Source organism: Mastigoproctus giganteus, chromosome 14, assembly GCF_048544385.1.
Source record: "Mastigoproctus giganteus isolate SK-2022 chromosome 14, ASM4854438v1, whole genome shotgun sequence".
Taxonomy (NCBI): domain Eukaryota; kingdom Metazoa; phylum Arthropoda; class Arachnida; order Uropygi; family Thelyphonidae; genus Mastigoproctus; species Mastigoproctus giganteus.
The window spans coordinates 93,166,660-93,189,760 of NC_143588.1; the positions used below are offsets into that span (position 1 = coordinate 93,166,660).

Consider the following 23,101-nt stretch of genomic DNA (forward strand, 5'->3'; position numbering starts at 1 on the left):
CGTACTCCTCCTACTAATGTGGCCATCCTGAAGTATTAATAAAAATTTATTTATTTATTATGACTTCCCGTTCCATTGAGTACTGAAGATGTTACGGATTTTGAGGTTCCATCTAGAACTGAAAATGTTCTTTTTGTACCTTTTCTTCGTCTTCGAAGATTTTCCCAATCAACAGACAATGATTATTGAGCAGCCAAAAGCTTTTGGCTGCTCATACTGCTTTCCTAAGCTTTCCTCGAGGATAGCACACTGGGTACTATTGCTATCCTTCCGAAGTGGGCTTTTTTCACCCCTTGGCCAGTTCAGTCGGTCTCTTACGAAGATTGCAAAAGTGGCAAAGTGGCCATAGAATACACGCAATTTACAGATACTACATTAGAGCCATATCGCCTTGGTTTGCATTGACAAAAACGACGTGAATTCGCTCATACTGCATTCCTTTCCCGTTTTGCTGATCTGTGTAGTCCAACTGATGAATAAGAGTTTATTAAAATCACCCAGTTCTTAGTAATAAAACAGTTACTATGAAGTTTTTCTCTTCTGGCCTCGGAAATAAGAATAATTTTCGCTTTATCAGTATGCTTGGGAATTTTTCAAGACAAAAAATAGTTTCAAAAATGGCCAGTAGGTGCAGAAATAATAGAATTTTCTTCCGATTTTCCAAGATAAAAACTTAGTCTAACGTGGCCACTCTAAGGGCTTAAAGGCCATGAATTCCCATGGCTGTCAAACCTTTTAAACGCACCTGGATACAAATAATAATGCTTTCCGTCCCCACAAAGAGATCTCAGTAATTCTGTATTTATTTTGCTACCATTCTACCATATGAAACTGTTCCTTTTGCCAGCACTAAAATACTATTCCTAAGAGATATTATTTACTTTGCTAGCCTTGGCACTTAGATGTAGTCTAATTCAGACTTCCAGCCATATAATTCTGTCTTCAGTACAGAGAGCAGCGATCGTAGTTACTGTAATACTGAGGGAGAGGAGTGTAACAATATTCTAAATGCAGGGATGCATAATTCGCATTCCTGCATTTAGTTTTCTATTAGATAGTGTAGTATTGACAATTAATTAATTAAATTTATTGATCTTATTAATTTAAAATATCATGCCCCAGACTAGAGCAGAAAAGCAATGGCCAAAAATCGGCAGGAGTGCTGTGACTCGAGGGAGAACTGAGGGGGGAGGGGGGCGATTCTCCAACATATCGCAGCCTAAAAAAATTTGCAACTTGTGAAATGTTTGCCGAACTCTTCGGAACGGAACATGATCTAGCTAAGGAGGATGTCTTTGTGTGTGCCAGGTACAGAGAGTGTCTAGAAATTAGGCATCAACTCAGCGTTCCTATGAGAGCTTGAGGTGTAGGGTAGATGCCCTCGAAGAAATTAATATGAGGAGCCCGTCAAGCTCTCAGCTGCCCAACTCAACGCCAGAGCTCACTCCTGGGCATCAGGCAACACAGCGGCAACCTCCAAGGCAGAATGCGCTGGTCCCACAGGAGTTAGTTATCGTCGGTGACTCTCTATTGTCAGGGAGACGGGGAATATATTGTGTAAAAAGGATAGATGGAATAGGACCAGGGTATGTCTGCCAGGAGCAAAAGTTGATGACGTCGTAAAGCATATATCATCTTTTAAGGGCACAAAGGGTGATATTGTTGTACACGTTGGCACCAATGACAATAAGAGTAGGAGATCTGCAGATTTACTTAACAAGTACAGGTCAATGTTGCAAAAGAGTCGTGAATTAGGGTTAAATTTGAAAGTGTCTGCAATTCTGCCCAGACACGATAGGAGGGAGTACATGAGGAGAACCTTGTCAATCAATTCGGCCCTGGAGGAAATGTGCAAGGGGTAAAAATTTTTTCGGCCTGGTCTGTGCTTGTTAACAGGAGACTGCTTGTACAGGGATGGGATACACTTAAATAGAAAGGGTGCAAGAATATTTGCTGATGCTAACGAGGCAGTGTTAGGTCAGTCGGAAAACTGCTAGCTTGGGGATTCACAGACTAAAAGGTTAAAAGTAGCTGCAGGCAGAGGTGAAAGTGATTCTTGCACTACTTCTATTAGAATAAGCAGTGGCATGGAGCGAGGGGCGTTGGGAGGGTTTCAGGGACTGATGGCAGTCATCGTGAAACAGGTGGGTATACTGGATGTGTTAGGGTAACTAATAATAAGAATTAGTTCCCTACTAACCCTACCTTTAGACCTCGAAGTAGCTAAATGTGGAGTATTATATGAACTCTCCAAGGGAAGAGCCTGCACCTTCGCCGGCTTCGACGCAGATCCTACCACAAACCGTTTGACTGAGAAAAACAGACTTACAAATCATCTCATGCAAACCTGGCAAACCAGATGGGAGAATTCCCAAAAGGGAGAAGTCACCAAACGATTCTTCCCCAATGTTGGCAAACTCTATCCAATGGCTCCAGCATGGTTCACGCCGGGACTCCACACGACCTTCCTGCTAACAGGACATGGTGCCTTTAAGGCTAAACTTACAGCCCTGGGCATTACAGATGACCCTACTTGCTGCTGTGGAGAGCTGGAGAGCTGGCACCACATTATGCATGAATGCCAGCTTTATGATGACCTCCGCTGCCAGCTCATCAGCCGGATTACCTTTTTGCCCAGAGATAGAGAACAACACCTCCTGGACGGGAGGCAGGAATATATTGCCTTCTCAAAGTTCGCTGAAGCCTTGTACAGAAGAACACGGGACCTGAATGCACACTAGCCACCTAATGGCTAGAAGCCAAAATGTGCATAACACCAAAGATGACCTACCGAGCAACCATGAAGATAGACAAAAAATCTGAATGAAGGATGAATAGCAGCTGTACTGGCAGCCTGAGCCAAGCACTAGCCTGGCTCTCCTTTAATACCCCTTCCTGGCAGGAGGACGAGACGACCAGTCGCCTCGTTCCCCTGCTACCCCACCTTTCCTTCTGGTGAGGCATGGGCATGCCTCACTGACCACCTGGGGGAATCTCTTCTGTGTCCCCCATACTTCTGCCTTTCCCCCCAACCTTCTTCCTCCCCTCCCCCACTCTATCTATATACAACGCGAGCACCCTACACACTAAATTTAATCTAGCCCAAAAATAATCTTCGCCCAGTCTCAGCCTAATTATCCTACGCACTGCCCTACTCCTGCCATATGAATGCACGCACACGTGCTGTATGCAAACATCCAAAGTAATGACGATTGCATGGATGCGTATATATTATGTATCACTATTGTGTATATGTGCGTATGTGTATGTGTACATAAGTTTTTTTTTTTTTTTTTAGGTCCTAGCCGCCGAAATCTCAGGAAATTAAGCGGCAGGACCTGCCAGAGTAAATTTTAGTCTACTGGTGTTTCCTGGTCTGCCTCCACGGGGCGAAGGTGGGGCAACGCTGGGCTCCAGCAGGGGTCCAGCGGCTAAATGACCAGATGAATAACGGTACACGACATTACACAGGTACAATACCCACACACTTTTAAACCTCTGGCATTCCCAGGAAACTGGTACCCCCACAAAGAAAGCAACGCGGAGATGGGGGAAATTCCTGGTGCCGCATGACAACAATATACCTTACACCTTACACCTTAATAATAAGAATAGGTGCATGTATACCAATACTAGAAGTATAGTAAATAAATGTGATGAATTTGAAGTGTTGGTCAAGGCGGATATTGTTGGGACAGTAGAGATGTGGTTTCAAACAGATATAAGGAATGTAGAACTGGAATTTGGAGAGTACAATGTGTACAGAAAGGATAGACAGGATAGGAAGGCAGGAGGTGTTATGCTGTTAATTAAGATAAACATAAAATCAAAAGAAGTGCATCCAATTGATATAGATGAACAGTGCACTGTTGACTCAGTTTGGTGTGACATAAGCACTGCGAAAGCAAAAATAAGAGTAGGAGTGTGTTATAGGCCTAATAACATGAATGAGTACAATGAACAATTGTACAGAGAAATAGAGTGGGCTAGTAAATCAGAATGTCTTATAATGGGGGATTTTAACTTCCCAGATATAGACTGGAACTTATGGGTTAGCCACTCGCACACTAGTAAGACTTTTGTGGATTTATTGGATGATTGTTTTCTGCAGCAGCATGTTCGAGAGGCAACCAGAGAGGGTAATACTCTTGATTTGGTTATCAGCAGTGATCATTCGTGTATTAAGAATTTGCAGATAAAGGAAATTTAGGTGGCAGTGATCACAGTGTACTGATGTGGGATTTACCTAAAGATATAATTACCATCAGGGGCAAAGGAAAGGGTTTTTGCTTCTGTAAAGGTGAATATTGTGGTCTCAGACAGTTTTTAAATTCTGTACAGTGGGACCAACTGATGATGTTACCAACAGCAAATTCTAAGTGGGAAGCATTCAAGGAATTAATAGTGGAAGCTACTAAACGTTTCATACATATCAAGAAATATTGTTCAAGGTTTAGGCCTAAATGTTGTCAAATAAACTAATGAGACTCGTGGCAGAGAAATAAAATGCATGGGATGCATATAAATTATCAGGCGACACAGAAGCCTATGATATACGTATAAGCTAGTCTGTAATCAAGTCACAAAGGAGGTTAGGCAGGCGAAGGCAGATTACGAGAAATATTTGGCAAAGGATGCTAAGAAAAACAGCAAGGATTTCTTTACTCATATAAACTCTAAAAGGAAGGGAATGAATCTGATTGGTCCACTTGATATCGATGATTCGACTGTTGATGATCCTGCTCAGATAGCAAACAAACTGAATGAGTATTTTGCATCTACATCACACATGAGGAGTTATTATTGGTGCTTAATGATTTTGTAATAACTGAGAACAAAGTGGAGGAGAAATTGTTGAAGTTAAACATAAGAAAAGCACCTGGGGTGGATGGGATCTATCCATTTATATTAAAGCAGGCGGCAAAGCAACTAAGCAAACTCTTAGCCATAATTATGAGAGCATCCTTGGATTCAGCGGAGGTCCCCACGGACTGGAGATGTGCAAATGTATCCCCAATTCACAAAGGGGGATTGAAGGGTGACATGAGTAATTACAGACCAGTAAGTTTAACTTCTGTTCCGGATAAAATAATGGAGTCACTGGTTAAAGATGCATTGCAGGTTCATCTAGACAAGACTGCGTCAATAATTCACACACACAGCATGGGTTTGTTAAGGGAAAGTTTTGTCTGACAAATTTTATAGAATATTATGATGTGGTTGCAAAGGAACTGGATGCAAAAAATAATTCTGATATCATCTATTTGGATTTCAGGAAAGCTGTTGACACTGTTGCGCATGGAAGACTATCGTACAAATTGGAGCAGAATGGTATAAAGGGTAAGATGCTACAATGGATAAAAGGATGATTGAGTGGGAGAAGACAGAGGGTGGTAATTAATGGGTGCTGCTCTTGGTAAAATAATGTTATTAGTGGAGTCCCACAAGGTTCTGTGTTGGGTCCAGTGTTGTTTTGTATATTTATCAATGATATTGATGAAGTTATATCAGGCTTAGTATCGAAGTTTGCAGATGATACAAAGGTTGGAAGAGTTGTTAATGACAGTAATGGCAGTGTGTTACTGCAATAGGACCTAGAAAACTTGGGCAGATAGGCTGAGAAGTGGCAACTGAAGTTTAATATTGAAAAATTCGAAGTACTGCATATGGGTAGGTAGAAGTAACCCCAGAGAAACGTACCAACTGTGTGGTACTACACTTAAGGAGGTAGAAAATGGAAAATACCTGGGTGTAATTGTGCAGTCAGATATCAAGTTTTCTGAGCAATGCAGACAGGCTGCCAGGGCAGGTCATGGGGTGTTATCAATGATATACAAGAATTTTGCTAGCAGGAAAAATGAGGTGATTGTCCCTCTGTATAAGGCAATGGTCAGGCCACGCCTTGAGTACTGCGTGCAGGTCTGGAGGCCTCATTTTAGGAAGGATGTAGATTTGCTTGAGCGTGTACAGAGAAGGGCAACAAGATTGGTGAGGGGAATGAAGGGATCCTCTTACCAGGAGAGGCTTAAGTTCTGCAAATTGCAGCAGCTGGAGACAGTGGCGGATTAAGGATAGTTGGGGCCCCTAGGCAATTTAAAATTGGGCCCCCCCAAAAAAATAATAATAAAAATAAAGAATAAAATACATAAATAAAAGTTAGGTGGCAAATAAATGAAATTTTGTACTTTTGAATTTTTTGTTTAAATTTTCGCTTAAATTAATAAAGATTTTCGCTTAAATTAATCAAGGTTTTTATGATGTTTACTGAAAACATTACTCTATTTTAGAACACTATAGGAAAATGTCTTCGCTTGGGGGCCCCCCCCCCAAAGCCTGGGGCCCATAGGCACGTGGCTCATTGCCTTAATGGGTAATCCGCCACTGGCTGGAGACTAGGCACCTGCGAGATGATCTGATTGCGGTCTTAATCAACCCATTCAAGGCCTTAATCCGATCATCTTAATCGATGATCGGATTAAGGCCTTGAATGGGTTGAGCACGTTGAATTCTGATGGGATCCTTCCACTTGTTCAGATTACGAACCTAAAGGAGCATAAATTCAAATTAAGAAAAGACAGATGTAGAATAGATGTGCGGAAATTTGCCTTTAGCCAGCGAGTGTTAATTGCTGTAAAAAACTTCCATCTGTCGTTGTGGAAGTTTATAGCTTAAATGAATTCAAGGAAGAACTGAACAACTTTTGGAGAGAATGGATGGGTAAAATGAGAAGGGTTTTTTTTTTTTTTTTTTTGGCTGATAATGAGCTTGCTTTCTTGCATTGTATTCCTTCACTAATGCTGATGTTCTAAAGATATGACGGAGTTTCAAAAGCCGACGGACACCTCTGTGTGTGGTGCAAGCAGCACGATTGTTGCGGTTGTTGTTATAATAGGGCTTTAGGAGCATTGGCAACTAAGCCATATTACTCCATATAAGAGTAAACCTCTGGGATTTTTGAAACCCAATTGTTCTGCTAAACAAACTTTGGAAACCACTGCCCGAGACAGGTTTTGTCTATATGCTGTAAATTGCGATTGTCCTGGGGTCGATATTCTGTTTTCTGGACTTAAAAACTGAGTTTCCGAGAGAAAAACTCATGCTACCCTCGCTGAGACTGACTGACTAACTCAACCACGTTGTGAAAAAAGCCCATAAAAATTTCTCACGTCGGCGACAGGACTCAAAATCAAGTCTTTTCCAAGCAATGTGGGGAGGACGGTGAGTCAGCCAATTGTGCTACTCACGAGGGCAAAAGACAGCAACACGATTCCGTGGATCCATCATGCATGGTGCCCACTGTCCAGGCAGGTGGCATGGGTTACTTCATATGGGGCATGTTTTGTTAGCAAGACGAAGAGCTCCTATGGCATATGGAACAACATTTCACTGGTGAGGTCTACTGGCAGCTCTTGAATGCATTGGTAGCACAGTGGTATCGTCACTCCCTCCCCACACCGGGTGGAAAAGGCCCGCGTTCGAATCCCGTCAATGACGCGAGGAACTTTAATGGGCTTGTTTCACTCTGTGGCTGAGTTAGTCATTCTCGGCATAGATAGCAAAGTTCCAGTCCAGAAACTGGGGTTTTTCGTTCTGAAAAGCAGGCCAAATTGACCAGAGAGCACACACAGTTTACAGACCCAATACACATGGGTAGTTGAATTAACATTCCAGGTGACCCTAATATAAAAGTTTATTGGCAGCTCTTAGGAGACCACATGCACTCTGCCATGTTGCATTTTTCCAGGACAGAAACGGGATCTTCCAGGACAACAATGTGTCATGTCATCGGGACTGCACTGTGCACAAGTGGTTCGAGAAACACAGTGAAGATATCACCCGTCTTGATTGGCCTCCAAATTCTCCTGATCTCAATCCAGTTGAACACCTGTGTGTTGTTTTGGAATGGAAAGTCAGGCATATGGACAGGCAGCCATCATCTGTTCGAACACTGAGGAAAGCCATGCAGGCAGCATGGCTTCGGATCCATACGGATGTCTTCAATATCTAGTGGAGTCAATGCCTAGGTGAAATAGCGGCTATTATCCGAACGAGCTGTGGTCCAACACGGTATTAGATAGGTAATCACAATTCAGTGATCACTGAGTGTATATAGGCTAACTGATTTTCTGGATATTTACATAATAAACTGATTTGAAATTTTTCAGCACTGAGATATCTGCATGTGCGAGGCCATAGCGAGTTGTCCATTTTGTCCAAGAAATAATCTTCTCCGCCAGTGTTCTCCAATGTATCGACGTAACTAGTCTTGATATCTTTCCTCAGTGTCGCTATGGAACAAAACCTGACACATCAAGAACAAATGGGATAATTCATGATGGGTACTGTAGATGTCTAGACCACCATATATGCAAAATTAGAATGCAAATTTCTACTCAATTAATAAGGCATCCAACACCTGACGTCAAGAATATATTTCCACGAGTAGCATGCTGCTCGTTCAAGACAGCTTGGTTCGATGCATGGTTGTGCACAAATATACGGCAATCCGAAAATCACGAAGTATTGAGAAATGGTTCAGTGCGGCTCTAATGCAATCAGATGAATCATGATTTATATTTTTTTGCACTAATGGGCTCATATCAGTGTAAAGGGAAGCCATACAAAACAGTGAATCCCATCTGCATCCTATGCAGCTCTGTGCAGAGCTGTTCTCGTGGTCCGTCACAGTCCTTCTCGTTACTCTGAAGGGAGGGTTGAGAGATGGGTGACCAGCTTGACGAAGAATTCGATAGATTTCTGTACGAAAACTGCTTAGAAGGTTTGTTCTGCAAAGCGTAGCAAACTAGGCAGCTTAGATGGGAGACCTGATTTAGGTATATAAGGCCGTTAAGAGGAATAAGCAGATCAATCGAAATCGATCTTGCGTAGCGACGAGTCATGTTACATGTGTTATAGTCCGAGGGTTTTACTCGTGGTAACGACTACGTCCACTGTTCGCACTATGTGGACCAATGAATGTTGCAACCTGTGTAGTATCAATTTTTGGAAGCTGTCCTTACATCTGCTAATAGTATAATGTTTCATATCACAAAGAAAGAACTGAAAGCGTAATTGAAAAGAATAACATCAGAATATTGTAGAGTCTAGCATTAAGCCCAATCTCAATTCATTTGCACATTTTTGAGATTAACTAGAAAGTAGCAGTAGTAGCAGAGGCATGTGATGCAAGAAAGCAATCTTATGTAGCCTCATCCAAAAAAAAAAAAAAAAACCATTTCACACATCCATTCCCTTTAAACCTTTTTCCAGTTCCTTCTTGAATTTATTCAAGCTATTAACTTCCACAATGACAGATGGAAGTTTGTTCCAGCAATCGACTACCCGCTGATTAAAGGCAAATTTCCGCACATCTGTTCGACCACTGTCTTTCCTCAATTTGAATTAATGCCTCCTAAGATTCGTAATCTGAACAAGAGGAAGAATCCCATCAGAATTGAACCTGCTCCATCCATTCAAGGCCTTACACACCTCAATTAGATCACTTCGCAGGCGCCTAGTCTTCTTGGGAAGGCGCAGTTACATTCTTGCGGCCTGATCCAGTTCTTCTCGTCACATCATCGGTTTCACGTTTTAATTTCAGCACCCAGGATACTGTTGGCTGGTCGCAGACTATTTATCAGCGATAACACACCCTTCCTGGGACAGAGCAACAGCTAAACTTTTTTTCTTGGTGTCAACTGAACATATAGAGCCATGCTTACATCACCGCAAAACATGATACTAATGAGCATGATACCCTTCTAACGCTATATTTATAGAAACGGCTGATGCAATACCTTGTAATCACTGTGTGATGCAATAGAAGTGTTATCTGACTCAATACCTTTGCTCTTCGACAAACAAAATGACTGTAATCAAACAATATCTTATACGTTTCGCCAGAAAGTACTTTTTTAAAGTAATGCAGTTTTTTTTCCGCCACTGTACATATTACCCCAGTGATTCTGGATAATGTTGAAAAGTTTGTTTTGAGGATTCTAATTCTCACTTAGGCAATTTGAAGTTCACATTTTTTCAGTTTAGAAGATGATTTGCTCCAGGGTTGGATTTGGAGCTCTATCCGAATTAAATCATGTCCAGATAATAATTTGAAGTGTGTTCCGTGGGTGAAGTAGCGTTTGGGCAGTGTCTATATAAGCTGGTCTCTATCTTCAGGATAGATGACATTATATTTTTAAGTTTCGGTTTCCCCGAGAAATATCTTATACATCCAAGAGTATTTTATCTTTAAATTGTGCGTGGTCTGTAGTCAGCTTAATTGGAAGGAAAAACAACTTGTTTCTCTCACCGGCTAACTCAGCCATGATATGAAAAAATTCCCGTGAAAGTTCCTCGTCACTGACAGGATTCGAATCCAGGGTATCCACATGGTGTGGGAGGATGGTAATTATAGCCAATTTGCTACCAAATTGGGCACACTCTTCAGGATAGAACACAATCGCGGAGACTTCTGAGGTCACCAGCTGTAGCTCTCCAGCCAATAATGCTTTGGACGTTCAAGTGATCATCTCGTTCTGCACTGGTGAAAAAATGCTTTTACATTAATGACGTGAGATCGATGGGCAGTGAGAATATAGGTTTAAGGTTTGATACATAATCCTAACTTAGGGTTGTCATATCCCCAAGTCAGAAATAAGATGTTATACAGAAACCATATAATGATTCCTCGCGATCTTAGCTGCCAAGGCATTTATTTTAGATAAGCCGAAGTTAATGGCTTTTATTAGCCTAAACAGTCCAAACATTTCCACTCGAGAGTGGCACAGCCCTACAAAAGCCGCAATGACGTCCTCACATCATCGTTGGGATTTAAACTCTGCCCTTTTCAAACCAGTAATGAACGATAAATGCCCACATCATTGAGGCTGTTTCCTTGTAAAGCATTAATGCATGTTTTTTTTTTTTTTTTTGTAATTAGAAAGCTATAGATGCTTCCATCTTTTGTTATCATTCTTTATGCTATTTATCCCATTTGTATATTATCATGGAGCGCCTGTGGACCAATGCGAGCCTGACGTTAAATTTTTAGATTATCCCCCAGGGGCTCATATCTGGTGAGTATGGGCTTGGTACACCCAGGGTTCTGAGCTGGATAGCATCATTCTTCTCTTTCTTGGTGATTCCTTTCTACTTCTCTCTGTCTTTCTATCAGGGTAACCCAGGAAATTTTTTTTGGCTGGTGCAGCATAAGCCTCAGGCTTCCTTGCACCATATGGCTAATAATAATAATAATATAATAATAAAAAGTATCTGATGAGCAGTTGGTCTCAGCTATTGTTTTTTTTTTTTTTTTTTTGTGTGTAATAATTGCCTATATCAGGAATCAGTGAAATGAATTAAAGCCCTCTATTGGTTGGAGCATCATAAACAGAGAAGCTATCCCAAGTTTCTTCTGTACTGGTTTAAATGTCGATGGAGTGGTTGTAAGTTGTGTTTGTTTTTTTATGTTATGGCAGATGTGAAATCCAGGTATGTTAATCAAAAAACTAAATAATTAATACATTTGGAACTTTACATATGTTAATAAAATGGCTCTCTTGCTTTTCCACGTAATAAAATACCTTTTTCCTTCTCCTGTACAACACAAACAAACAACATATGAAAGCCATACGTACAGCTTATTCACCATAAAAAAAAAAATAAAAATAATAATTTATATATAAAACATATTTATTTATAGAATGGAAGAAGATATTTGCAAAATTTGACACTGACCAGTAGATAATTTCATCCAGTGTGTGTTGTGTTTATTGTAATTATGTACCTTGGTGGAAATTGTTTCCCCCACCTCTCCTCAGTTACAGGTGCTGGTTTGGACATTATTATTATTATTATTAGCCATATGATGCAAGGAAGCCTAGGCTTATGCTGCATGAGCCTCAAAAAAAAAAAAAAAAATTTTCTGAATTACCTGGAGAGAGTCAGAAGTAGAAGGGAATCACCAAGAAAAAGAAGAATAATGATATCCAGCTGAGGACCCTGTGTGTGCCAAGCCCATACTCACGTTGAACTGTTAATCATTCAATGTTTGATGTTTATTTCTACGCCAAACACAGAACGTATATATTAGCCAGGTAATGCAATTAAGTTACCTATTAAACTGTTTCACATAGTTCAGTGTTATTTTCTTTTTCTAAAATTAGGCACAGTATATGCAGAACTAGCCCAAGAGTACAGGCATTCTGAGCAGCCTCCTTAGGATAGCATCGTTAGATAAAATTTTGTGTACTAGAAGACAGCCATCCAATCAAAGGATTACAGCTTAATTTTTATTAGAGCTATGTGAGGTACTTGGTACAATGTAACTGCCCCTGCTCAAAGTTAATGTAGTCCTCTACTACATAATTACTGGGCTTAGGTTCAGTACTCTCACTGACCAAAGCTAAGAAATACTTCCTATTAGGATGGCTGGGTTTGTGGTGTTTTGTTTTTTTATAGCACTATGGCTAAGTTGGTCAATCTGAAGTGAGAATTTCATTGTTTCCCATCCTAGCTAGAAATAGTTTCTCATTCTACAAACAAAAAGAGGGACATTACACTGAAGCCTCATTGTTTTTGCACAAATTCTAAACAACCAACAACCTGACCCAGGACTGCAGTCAGTCAGGGTAAGAAATAATTTCAATGCTGTGTTATAAATAACAGATTATTCTGTAGTTCTACTAATAGAATTAGATAAAATTATAGATGTAATGGATATCCTGTAAAGCTTAATAGAAAAATATTAACAATTTTTTTAAAGCATTAAATGCTAGTCAACAACCAGAAAATATTTATGCCATGCAACAAGAATTTTAATGAGTAAGCTGAAATAATAATGATGGTTAATAACATCAGAATTATTTACAAAATATTCAGTGTAATGAAATGTAAATTAAATAATAATTAACATTGCAACTAGATACTAAAAATATAAAATTAATTGGGAAAGCAGAAAAATTTCTTTTCAGATCATTCAGATAACAGCCATTCGAAGCCTGATGCCTTTTACAAAATAAGTCAAGATTCAACAAAATTATTTTTAGTAAGGCATTATTGATGCAAGTGTCCATCATAGATTCATCAGCTGATAACCGTTATCTAGGGTTTTCTTTCTATAGAGCTTATCTTCACAAAGGGTGCCTCCGTGGGCAGGAGTGGCAATGCATAGCACACACTTCTTGATTAGACCGGAGTTCGAGCCCGTGACCAAATACGGAGGATGCAAAAAGGTCAAGGAATGACCACCGCATATCTTCGAAGCAATATGGCCTTAGTTGCTAATGCTCCTAAAAACCAGTTAACAACAACTTCACAAAACTTATCTGATGGATGCCTAATTTGTTGAAAATCTTAAGGAAGTCCCTCAGAAATTGTGATTTGTCAGTGTTAGCTGAAGAGGGAGGCAAGAGTCAGGATGATCTTACTGTCTTTGGTCCAGAGATTAATGAAGATTCAAATTTTTATTTTTGTATTATTTGGTACAGTACATTGCATAGATGTCAATATATATATAGCCAAGTAAATTGCTACAGCAGAAACATTCAACGTATCAGCTGTAACAGATAATGCGATACAAATGTTGAAATATCTTCAGAATTAGTTAAAATTACTGAAGTCATCATCATCATCATCATCAGCCATTTTCAATCCACTGCAGGATGAAGGCCTCTCCAGCAACTTTCCAGTTCCTTCTGTTTTGAGCACTGGCCATCCATTTACTACCCAAAAACTCATGAATTTCATCTATCCATCTCCGCCTTTGTCTTCCAGGTTTTCTTCTAGCTCCTCTTGGGTACCATTCTGTTATTTTCTTAGTCCATCTGTCATCATGTCTTCGAGCTATGTGTCCTGCCCAAGACCATTTTAGTTCTTTAGTTTTGATAAGAATGTCCTTTACTTGAGTTTGCTGCCTAATCCATGTGTTTCTCTTCTTATCTAACAGTCTGATTCCCAATATAATTCATTCTATTCTTTGCTGTGTAGTTCTCAGCTTCTCTTCCATTCTTTTGGTGAGTGCCCAAGTTTCACTTCCATAAGTCAGGTGGGGAGTATACATTGATTCATTATTTTACATTTCAGACAAACTGGGATATTGCTCTTCAGTATGTGACTATATTTCCTGAATGCTATCCATCCCAAATTTATTCTTCTCTTGACTTCCAGCCATTTATCATTATTACAGCTAATAACTTGTCCCAGATAAGTATATGACTCCACCTTTTCAATTACTGCTCCTTCAATCATTATTTCTCTTTCCGTGGCATACTTGTTCATCATTACTTTTGTTTTAGCCATATTCATCGTTAGTCCAAAATCCTTACTAACTGTGCATAACTGATTAAGATTTTCCTCTAATTCTTTGGGATCGTGGCTTATAACCACAATGTCATCTGAAAATCGTAAATGGTTTAGGTACTCTCCGTTCACATTGACTCCTTTCTGCGACCAGTCTAATCTTCTGAAAGCTTCCTCAAGGGCAGCAGTAAACAGCTTCAGAGATATTGTGTCTCTTTGTCAAACTCCTTTCTCGATTTTAAATTTGCTACTGTCTTTGTCTAGTCTAATAAAGGAGGTAGCACTCTCATATATTTTCTTCAAAATCATAATATATGGGGTATCTATGCCTTGTCTTTCCAGTGCCCGAAACATTGCCTTATGCTGTATGGAGTCAAATGCCTTTTCATAATCCACAAATACCAGGCATAATGGTGTTTTATATTCATTTGCTTTCTCCATTAGCTGTGATATTATGTGAAGGTGATCCATAGTTGAGAAGCCTGTCCTAAAGCCAGCTTGCTCTTTCGGTTGATTCCCATCAAGTATTCTTTCTAATCTGTTAGTAATGACCCTTGTGAACAACTTGTAGATGTGGGATAACAAGCTAATTGGTCTATAATTTCCAATTTCTGATTTATCTCCTTTCTTATGCAGCAAAACTATGATTTCATTATTCGACTGCTTAGGCATCACACCTTTTCTAATGCACTTTGTGAAGAGCCTTGCCAGTTTTTGTGTTATGTCTCTTCTTCCCAATTTTAACAACTCTACAGTAACTTCATCTTCCCCCGGGGCTTTCCGATTCTTAATTTTCTTCAATGCATGTTCTACCTCATCAGGAAGAATATCGGGTATGTCGTATGTGTTGCTACTTTGCAATCCATCTTCCCCACTGCTGGTATCATTCCCTCGCTCCTTGTATAATTCTCTATAGTAGTCTTCTGCTATTTGAATTATGCCTTCTCTGCTGTTTATAAGTACACCATCGCTATTCTTCAGTTTCACTATCATTTGTCTTTCTGTATTACTGCTCATGGCTGCTGATTTAAATCCTTTGTTTTCCCTTAATGCTTGTCTACTTTTCATGTGTTAAATCTTCTTATGTCCTCTCTGAGTCTCTTTCTAATGGCTTTGCATAACTCAGTATACTCAATTTTCTCCCTGTCAGTGTTTTTCTTACTCTTCATTTGTCGTCTTCGGTTTATCATGACAAGTGTTTCTTGACTAATTTTTTCTTCTTTGGATTTCTGTTTCCCTATAGGTTTCTTGGGCTTTATCACTTTCAGAAAGTTGTAATATTTCTCGTCAATATCTTGGTCCTGAGCAGTCTGCAGAAGCTCAAACTTGTTCTTAAGTTCCAGTACATACTGTTTTTTCTCCTCCTCTGTTATCTCAAAGACCTTTGTATTATTTACTCGAGTCAGTTTTTTCCTTTCCTCTCCTACATCTATATCAAGTGTACATCTTACCATTCAGTGATCACTTCCAACATTTACCTTATTCAGGACGGTAACATCACGGTAACCGTCTGCACTGCTCAGAGAACTTTTTGTAGCATCTACTGAAGTAGATGCTACAAAAACAAAAAAAACATTGCTACTGATCTTGATGTCACCTCTCTATTTCCTCAAAAGAATTCTTGTCATGATCAATGAATATAACACCTGATTTTGTATTTTCAAAGTTGACCATCTTGTTATTCAGTAATGTTAGCATTAGCATTACTAGAGGCATTTGATGCAAGAAACAAGCTTATGCAGCCAAAAAATAAATAAATAAATAAATAAAAAATAACCACTTCCACTTCACCCCTCTGTTCGTTCGAAATACCTGTCCAGCTGAGCCTTAAACTTATTTAGGCTATCAACTTCCATGACAAGGGATGGAAGTCTCTTCCACCAACCAACCACCCGCTGGCTAAAGGCAAATTTCCGCATGTCTATCCTACATCTGTCTTTCCTCAATTTTAATTTATGCCCTCTCAGGTGATTATTCTGAGCAAGAGGAAGAATCCCATCAGCATTGAGCATGCTCAAACCATTCGAGGCTTTATACACCTCTATCAGATCACCTCGCTGGTGCCTAGTCTCCAGACACTGTAATTTGCAAAACTTAAGCCTTTCTTCATAAAAGCACCCCCTTTGTTCCATTCACTAATCTTGTTGCTCTTCTCTGTACTCGTTCCAGCAGCTCTACATCTTTCTTGAAATGAGGCCTCCAGGCCTGTATACATTACTCTAGGTGTGGTCTGACCATTGCCTTATACAAGGGAATAATCACCTTCTTATCCCTGCTAGAAAAATTCCTATATATCATTGACAATACACCATGAGCTACTCTTGCAGCCCGTCTGCACTGCTCAGAGAACTTCATATCTGCCTACACAACCACCCCCAGGTCTCTTTCATTCTCTACCACTGTCAGTGTAGTACCACAGAGTTGATACATTGCTCTGGGGTTGCTGTTTCCCATATGTAGTACTTTACATTTGTCAATGTTAAACTTCATTTGCCACTTCTCGGCCCATCTGCTCAACCTTTCTAGATCCTGTTACAGCAGCATAGTGTCAGTAGTGTCCTTGACAACCCTGCCAACCTTCGTATCGTCTGCAAACTTGGACATTAAGCTTGATATACCATCATCAATATCATTTATAAATACAGAAAACAATAATGGACCCAATACTGAACCCTGAGGGACTCCACTAATAATATTAGTCCACGATGAGCAGTGTCCATTGATTACCACTCTCTGTCTTCTCCCCCTCAACCACCCCTTTATCCATAGCAGCAATTTGCCTCCAATGCCACACTGCTCCAATTTGTGCAGCAGTCTTCCATGTGCAGCAGTATCAATAGTATTCAGTTCTTTTGTGACTGCATCATAGTATCCACTTTCAAATTGGTCAGGCAAGACCTTCCCTTAACAAAACCATGCTGTGTCCGAGCTATAACTAAACTCTTGTCTAGATGATCCTGCAGTGCTTCTTTAACCATTGCCTCCATTAATTTTCCGGGAACAGAAGTTAAACTCACAGGTCTATAATTACTTGTGTCAGCCTTTGATCCTCCTTTGTGAATTGGGGTCACATTTGCACATCTCCAGTCCATGGGTACCTCCCCTGAGTCCAAGGATGCTCTCATAATTATGGCTAAGGGTTTGCTTACTTCCTTTGCTGCCTCCTTTAATATTACTGGATTGATCCCATCCACCCCAGGTGCCTTTCTTGTGTTTATCTTCAACAATTTCTCCTCCACTTTACTCTCAGTTATTACAAGATTCTCTAGCTTACTGCCAGAGTTGAATACACCTCTGGCATTCCCCTCGCTGAATAACTCCTCATGTGTGAATGTCGATGCAAAATATTCATTTAGTTTGTTAGTTGCCTGAGCAGGATCATCAGCAGTTGACCCATCGATATCAAGTGGACCAATCTGATTCATCCCTTCCTTCTAGAGTTTACATAAGTAAAGAACTCTTTGCTGTTTTTCTTTACATCCCTTGCCAAAGATATCTCTTAATCTGCCTTCGCCTGCCTAACCTTCTTTGTAACTTGGTTACAGATCAACTTGTAACTATCATAGACTTCTGTGTCACGTGTTAATTTGTATGTATCCCATGCATTTTTCTTCTCTGCCATATGTCTCATTAGTTCATCTGACATCCATTTAGGCCTAAACCTTGAACAATATTTCTTAGTTGGTATGTAAAGTCTAGTAGCTTCCAAGATAAGTTCTTTGAATGCTTCCCATTTTGAATTTGCTGTTGGTAACATCATAAGTTGATCCCACTGTATAGAATTTAAATACTGTCTCAGTCCGTCATAGTCGCCTTTACGAAAGCAATAACCCTTCCCTTTACCCCTAATGGTAGTTACCTCTTTGAGTAAATCCCACTTCAGCACACTGTGATCACTGCCACCTAGTGGTTCATTTATCTGCAGATTCTTAATGCATGAAGAATCACTACTAATTATCAAATCAAGAGTATTACTCCCTCTAGTTGCCTCATGAACATGCTGATGTAGAAAACAATCATCCAATAAATCCGGCGCCTCCGTAGCCAGGTGGGAAGGAGCAGCAGTGCGTAGCACACACTTCTTGATTAAACTGGGGTTCGAGCCCGTCACCACCAAATACGGAAGATGTGGAAAGGTCAGGGAATGACCACCGCATATCACGGAGCAATATGGCCTTAGTTGCTAATGCTCCTAAGAAACCAAATAACAACAACAACTCCAATAAATCCACAAAAGTCTTGCTAGTGTGTGAGTGACCAGCCCCCCAAATTCCAGTCAATATCTGGGAAATTAAAATCCTTCATTATAAGACTCTCTGATTTACTGGCCCACTCTATTTCCCTGTACAGTTTCTTGTTATACTCATCAGAGTCGTTAGGCCTATAGCACACTCCTACTCTCAATTTTGATCTCCCAATGCTTATGTCACACCAAACTGACTCGACACTGCACTGTCCAGCGATGTCGACTGGCTTCACTTCCTTGGATTTTATGTATTTCTTAACCAATTGCATAACCCCTCCTCCCTTCCTATCCTGTCTATCCTTTCTGTAGACATTGCACTCCCCAAATTCCAGTTCTGCATTCCTTATATCTATGTGACACCACGTCTCTGAAATCCCAACAATATCTGCCTTTGATGTTTTGAGCAATACCTCAAATTCATCAAAATTATTTACTAAACTCCTAGCATTGGTGTACACACAAGTATACATTCACCTGTTCATTTTCTTAGCTACCCTAACACAACCCATGTGTTTACTTGTACAGCAATGACTCCCAACAGTCTCTGAAATACCCTGCATCTTGTCATCCAAGATGCAGGGCTGCTGCTCATTCCAATAGAAGCAGTGCAAGAACCACTCTCACCTCTGCCAGTGGCTACTGTTAATCTATTAGTCCTTGTATCCCCCCAATCTAGCAGTTTTCCGACCCACCTAACACTGCCTCGATAGCATCAGCAAACATTCTTGCACCCTTTCTATTTAAGTGTATCCCATCCCTGTAGAAGCAGTCTCTCCTGTTAACAAGTACAGACCAGGCTGAAAAAAATTCTACTCCTTGAGCCTTGCACAATCTTTCCAGGGCCGAATTGATCACCAGGGCTCTCATCATATACTCCCTCCTATCGTGTCTGGGCAGAATTGCAGACACTTTCAAATTCAACCCTAATTCACAGCTTTTTTTCAACAGTGTTATAAATTTTGATTTTTTTTTTTTGTTTTTTTGGTTGAAAAACATAATATGCAAAGTGAGCTACTTGCTAAGACTGGCATGGTATTGTTTTAAAAATTTTCGCCTGGGAATCTTATAATAATTAAATAGTAAAGTTTTATTTTAAAATAATTAAATAGTAAAATTTTCTTTTTATAAAGTGTGTGTTATAATGAGATGTATAGTCTTGTTATAAAACTGGACACTAGGTATGCTGTACCCTCTAGTTTTAGTGATAGAGGAAAAGAAATTAAAGGATACTTTAATTTCCTTTTTTCCTTATCACTGAAACTAAATGCACCATTACTTCAACCCCCCCCCCCCCAATTCAAAATTCCATTTTCTGTCAGTGGATCAAGAATAAGGTGATCATACTTAATGATTTATTTGGGACAGTACTGGTTTCAGAGTTCTTGTTCTAGTGTCCCACTCAAAAAGAAATGGGACACTGGAACAAGAATAATACATCAGATGGTACTTTTGTTACATTTATTTTGATTTATAAAACTTTTACTACTTATGAGTATATACACAATAAAATGTTGCTTTACAATGATTAATTTAAATAAAAAGGAAAGTAAACTAAAACCATGAATTTTTTCAGCTACTATGTACTGTAGTGCAGCCATTCTTGTTCCTACCTTTTTCTGTTTCTACAGAAAAAGTTCAGTTTTATTAAGAAAATAAGACAAAAGTGCAATGCAATGTTTATGAATTAAAGTTATCTGATGCTAATTGTGGTTGATCTGTAATTCTACCTATTCCCAAACCTTGCAAGTTGCAGCTGTCCTCCAAATGTTGGCTCATTATAGCTTTTGTTGCTGATATGCCATTAAAACTGAAATATAAACAAAGCAAATGCCATCCACCCGTTTTTTTTTTTTGTTTGTTTACTGCTTTTTAGGGTGCAACTTCAATACCAATGTTGGTATTGACTTTGCATTGTTATGACAGATTTAAATTCAGCATACCACAACACACGCTGTGCTTTCTGTTGCACGGTGGCCATCTTACTGACACTGACTGAGGCAGTGCATGTAGAAATCATTCTGTGCACACTCATGGTGCAGACAAGGTCATTGAGGTGTCAAATAAAACTTAGTGATAACTCGCTAAGTTACCACACTGTTTGCTGCTACGATCACAGCAATCGATCAAATATTTCCAAAGATGATTAAAAGGGAAATCATGGACACCCTGTATAGTTAGCAATAGCTGAAATATATACACTGCCGAGCCAAAACATTATGACCAGTGAGTCGTTATGCAAATCAAAGAAACTGCAGGTGAACTACGGCGCATGCACGGGTCGGGAAATGGTATAAAAAACACCTGATACTGAGCTCCGTTAATCAGTGTTACTCTTGTTCTTCAGATGGGAAAGGTAGCGGACTTAAGCAAGTTTGACAAAGATCAAATTGTAATGACCAGACAACTGGGTCAGTCAGAGCATATCCAAAACAGCACAGCTGGTAGGGTGCTCACGGTCAGCCGTGGTTAGTACCTACCGAAAGTGGTCCGAGGAGGGGGAACCCACAAACTGCCAGAGAGGTGTTGGACAATCATGGCTCATCGATGCTTGTGGTGAGCGAAGGCTCTCCCAGATGGTACGTGGCAACAGAAGGGCAACTGTGGCGCAACTAGCCGGTAATTGGAATGCTGGTGATGGGAATAACGTTTCACAACAAACAGTACATCAAACCCTGCTGAACTGGAGCGGCCTGCAGCTACGCAGGCCGCTCCAGTTCATTGGCAACAACACCTACGATGGGCATGCAGCATCAAAACTGGACCTCCAGTGATTGGAAGAAGGCCATCTGGTCTGATGAATCACGTTTCCTGTTGCATCATGTGTGTGTTGTTTACCGGGGGAAGTGATGATGCCTGGATGCACCGTGGAATGAAAACAAGCCGGTGGTGGCGATGTCATGCTTTTGGACAATGTTCTGCTGGGCTACCCTGGGTCCAGTCATCCGTGTGCCGGGCACTCTGAAGTCTATCATCTACCTAAACATCATTGCTGACCAGGTACACCCTTTCATGGCGACGGTCTTTCCCTCTGGCAGTGCCATCTTTCAGCTGGATAATGCGCCATGCCACACCGCCCGGATTGTTCAAGACTTGTTCACAGAACACAAGAAAGACTTCCGGGTATTGCCCTGGCCTCCAAATTCCCCAGACATCAGTCCCATTGAGCACCTGTGGTTTGCATTGGAACAGCAACTCTGATCTGCGTCTTCTCAACCACAGACCCTACAGGAGTTAAAGGAGCTGCTGGTTACGTGTTGGTACCAGATACCACAAGACACATTTAGAAATCTTGTAGCGTCCATGCCTCGCTGGGTACGAGCTGTTTTGGCTGCACGTGGAGGATCAACATCATATTAGGTAGATGGGCATAATGTTTTGGCTCATCGGTGTATTTGATATAGTGAGGTAGCCTCACTATATCACAGCCATCGTTTTGTTTGTTTAGTTGACAGAAAAACTGGTCACTTCAGTCCTTCTATTGTGATGAAAAGCACCTCGCCTTTAATCACACGAAACTCGTACTTCACAATTTCCACTTACATAAAATTTTAATTTAACTTTGTGGATAAACAATTGGTGTTTAATCCATTATTTATGTATACCTTACCTTAAAACATTTCATTCTACAAGGATTGGCAAAAAGAATTTTCCTGGGGTAGCAGGATATTTTATACCAGCCTATGAGGACTTAAGTGAATCATTAAAGGTATTATTATAGTAGAAAATAAGATGTGATAGAGTGATATCTTTATGAAGGATATTCAAAGCCATGGCAATACATGAGTTGGTAATTTCAGCATCTGAAATGGGCCTTAAATTTGGTATTCCCTCTTCTCTATTGTGACCTTAAAAAAATAAATAAAATAAATAAAAAACTTTCCACATCAATTGCACATGCTGTCGAATAGTTTGTCTAGTTCTTCCTTGAATTTATTCAGGGTATCCCCTACAACATCAAATGGAAACTGGTTCCAACAATTAACTTCTCACTGGCTGACAGCAAACTTCCACATATCTGTCCAGCAACCATCCTTCCTCAGTTTGAATTTATGCTCCCTTATGTATGTAGCCTGGGCAAGAGTTTTGATTGATTTCGATTTTTACTGGCACACCTGAGCAAGAGGAAAGGTCCCAACAGCAGTGACCTTCCTCATTCCATTCAAAGTCTTAAACTTCTTAATCTGATCTCCTCGCAGGTGCCAAGTGTCCAGATACTGCAGTTTGCAGAATGGAAGCCTTTCTTGGTAAGGGCACCCTTTTAGTCCTATCACTAATCTCTTTGCACTTCTCTGCACCCATTCCAACAGATCAACATCCATTCTAAAATGAAGCTTCCAGGCCTATATGCTGTACTCAAGATGTAACCTAGCCATTAATGTATACAATGAGCTAATCAACTCCTTATCCCTGCTGGCAAAATTCCTGTATATCAGGAATTTTGTAGGTCAAAGTTCCTGATATACAGGAATTTATCTACCCGCACTACTCAGAGAACATCGTATCTGACTGCACAATTATCCCATGTCATTTTTATTCTCTACCACCCTGAATGTGATA

At 40.1% G+C, this 23,101-nt stretch overlaps 1 protein-coding gene across 1 annotated transcript in view; it reads left to right on the forward strand.

Moving 5' to 3' along the window:
- The first annotated feature begins 11,405 nt into the window (after positions 1–11,405).
- Positions 11,406–23,101, forward strand: part of LOC150075373 (BSD domain-containing protein 1-like) — a 97,052-nt gene continuing 85,356 nt past the window's right edge. Inside the window, exon 1 of the mRNA XM_090388676.1 lies at positions 11,406–11,490. Coding sequence (XP_090244802.1) covers positions 11,471–11,490 — 20 coding nt within the window. The 5' untranslated portion in view covers positions 11,406–11,470. The remainder of the gene's footprint in view (positions 11,491–23,101) is intronic.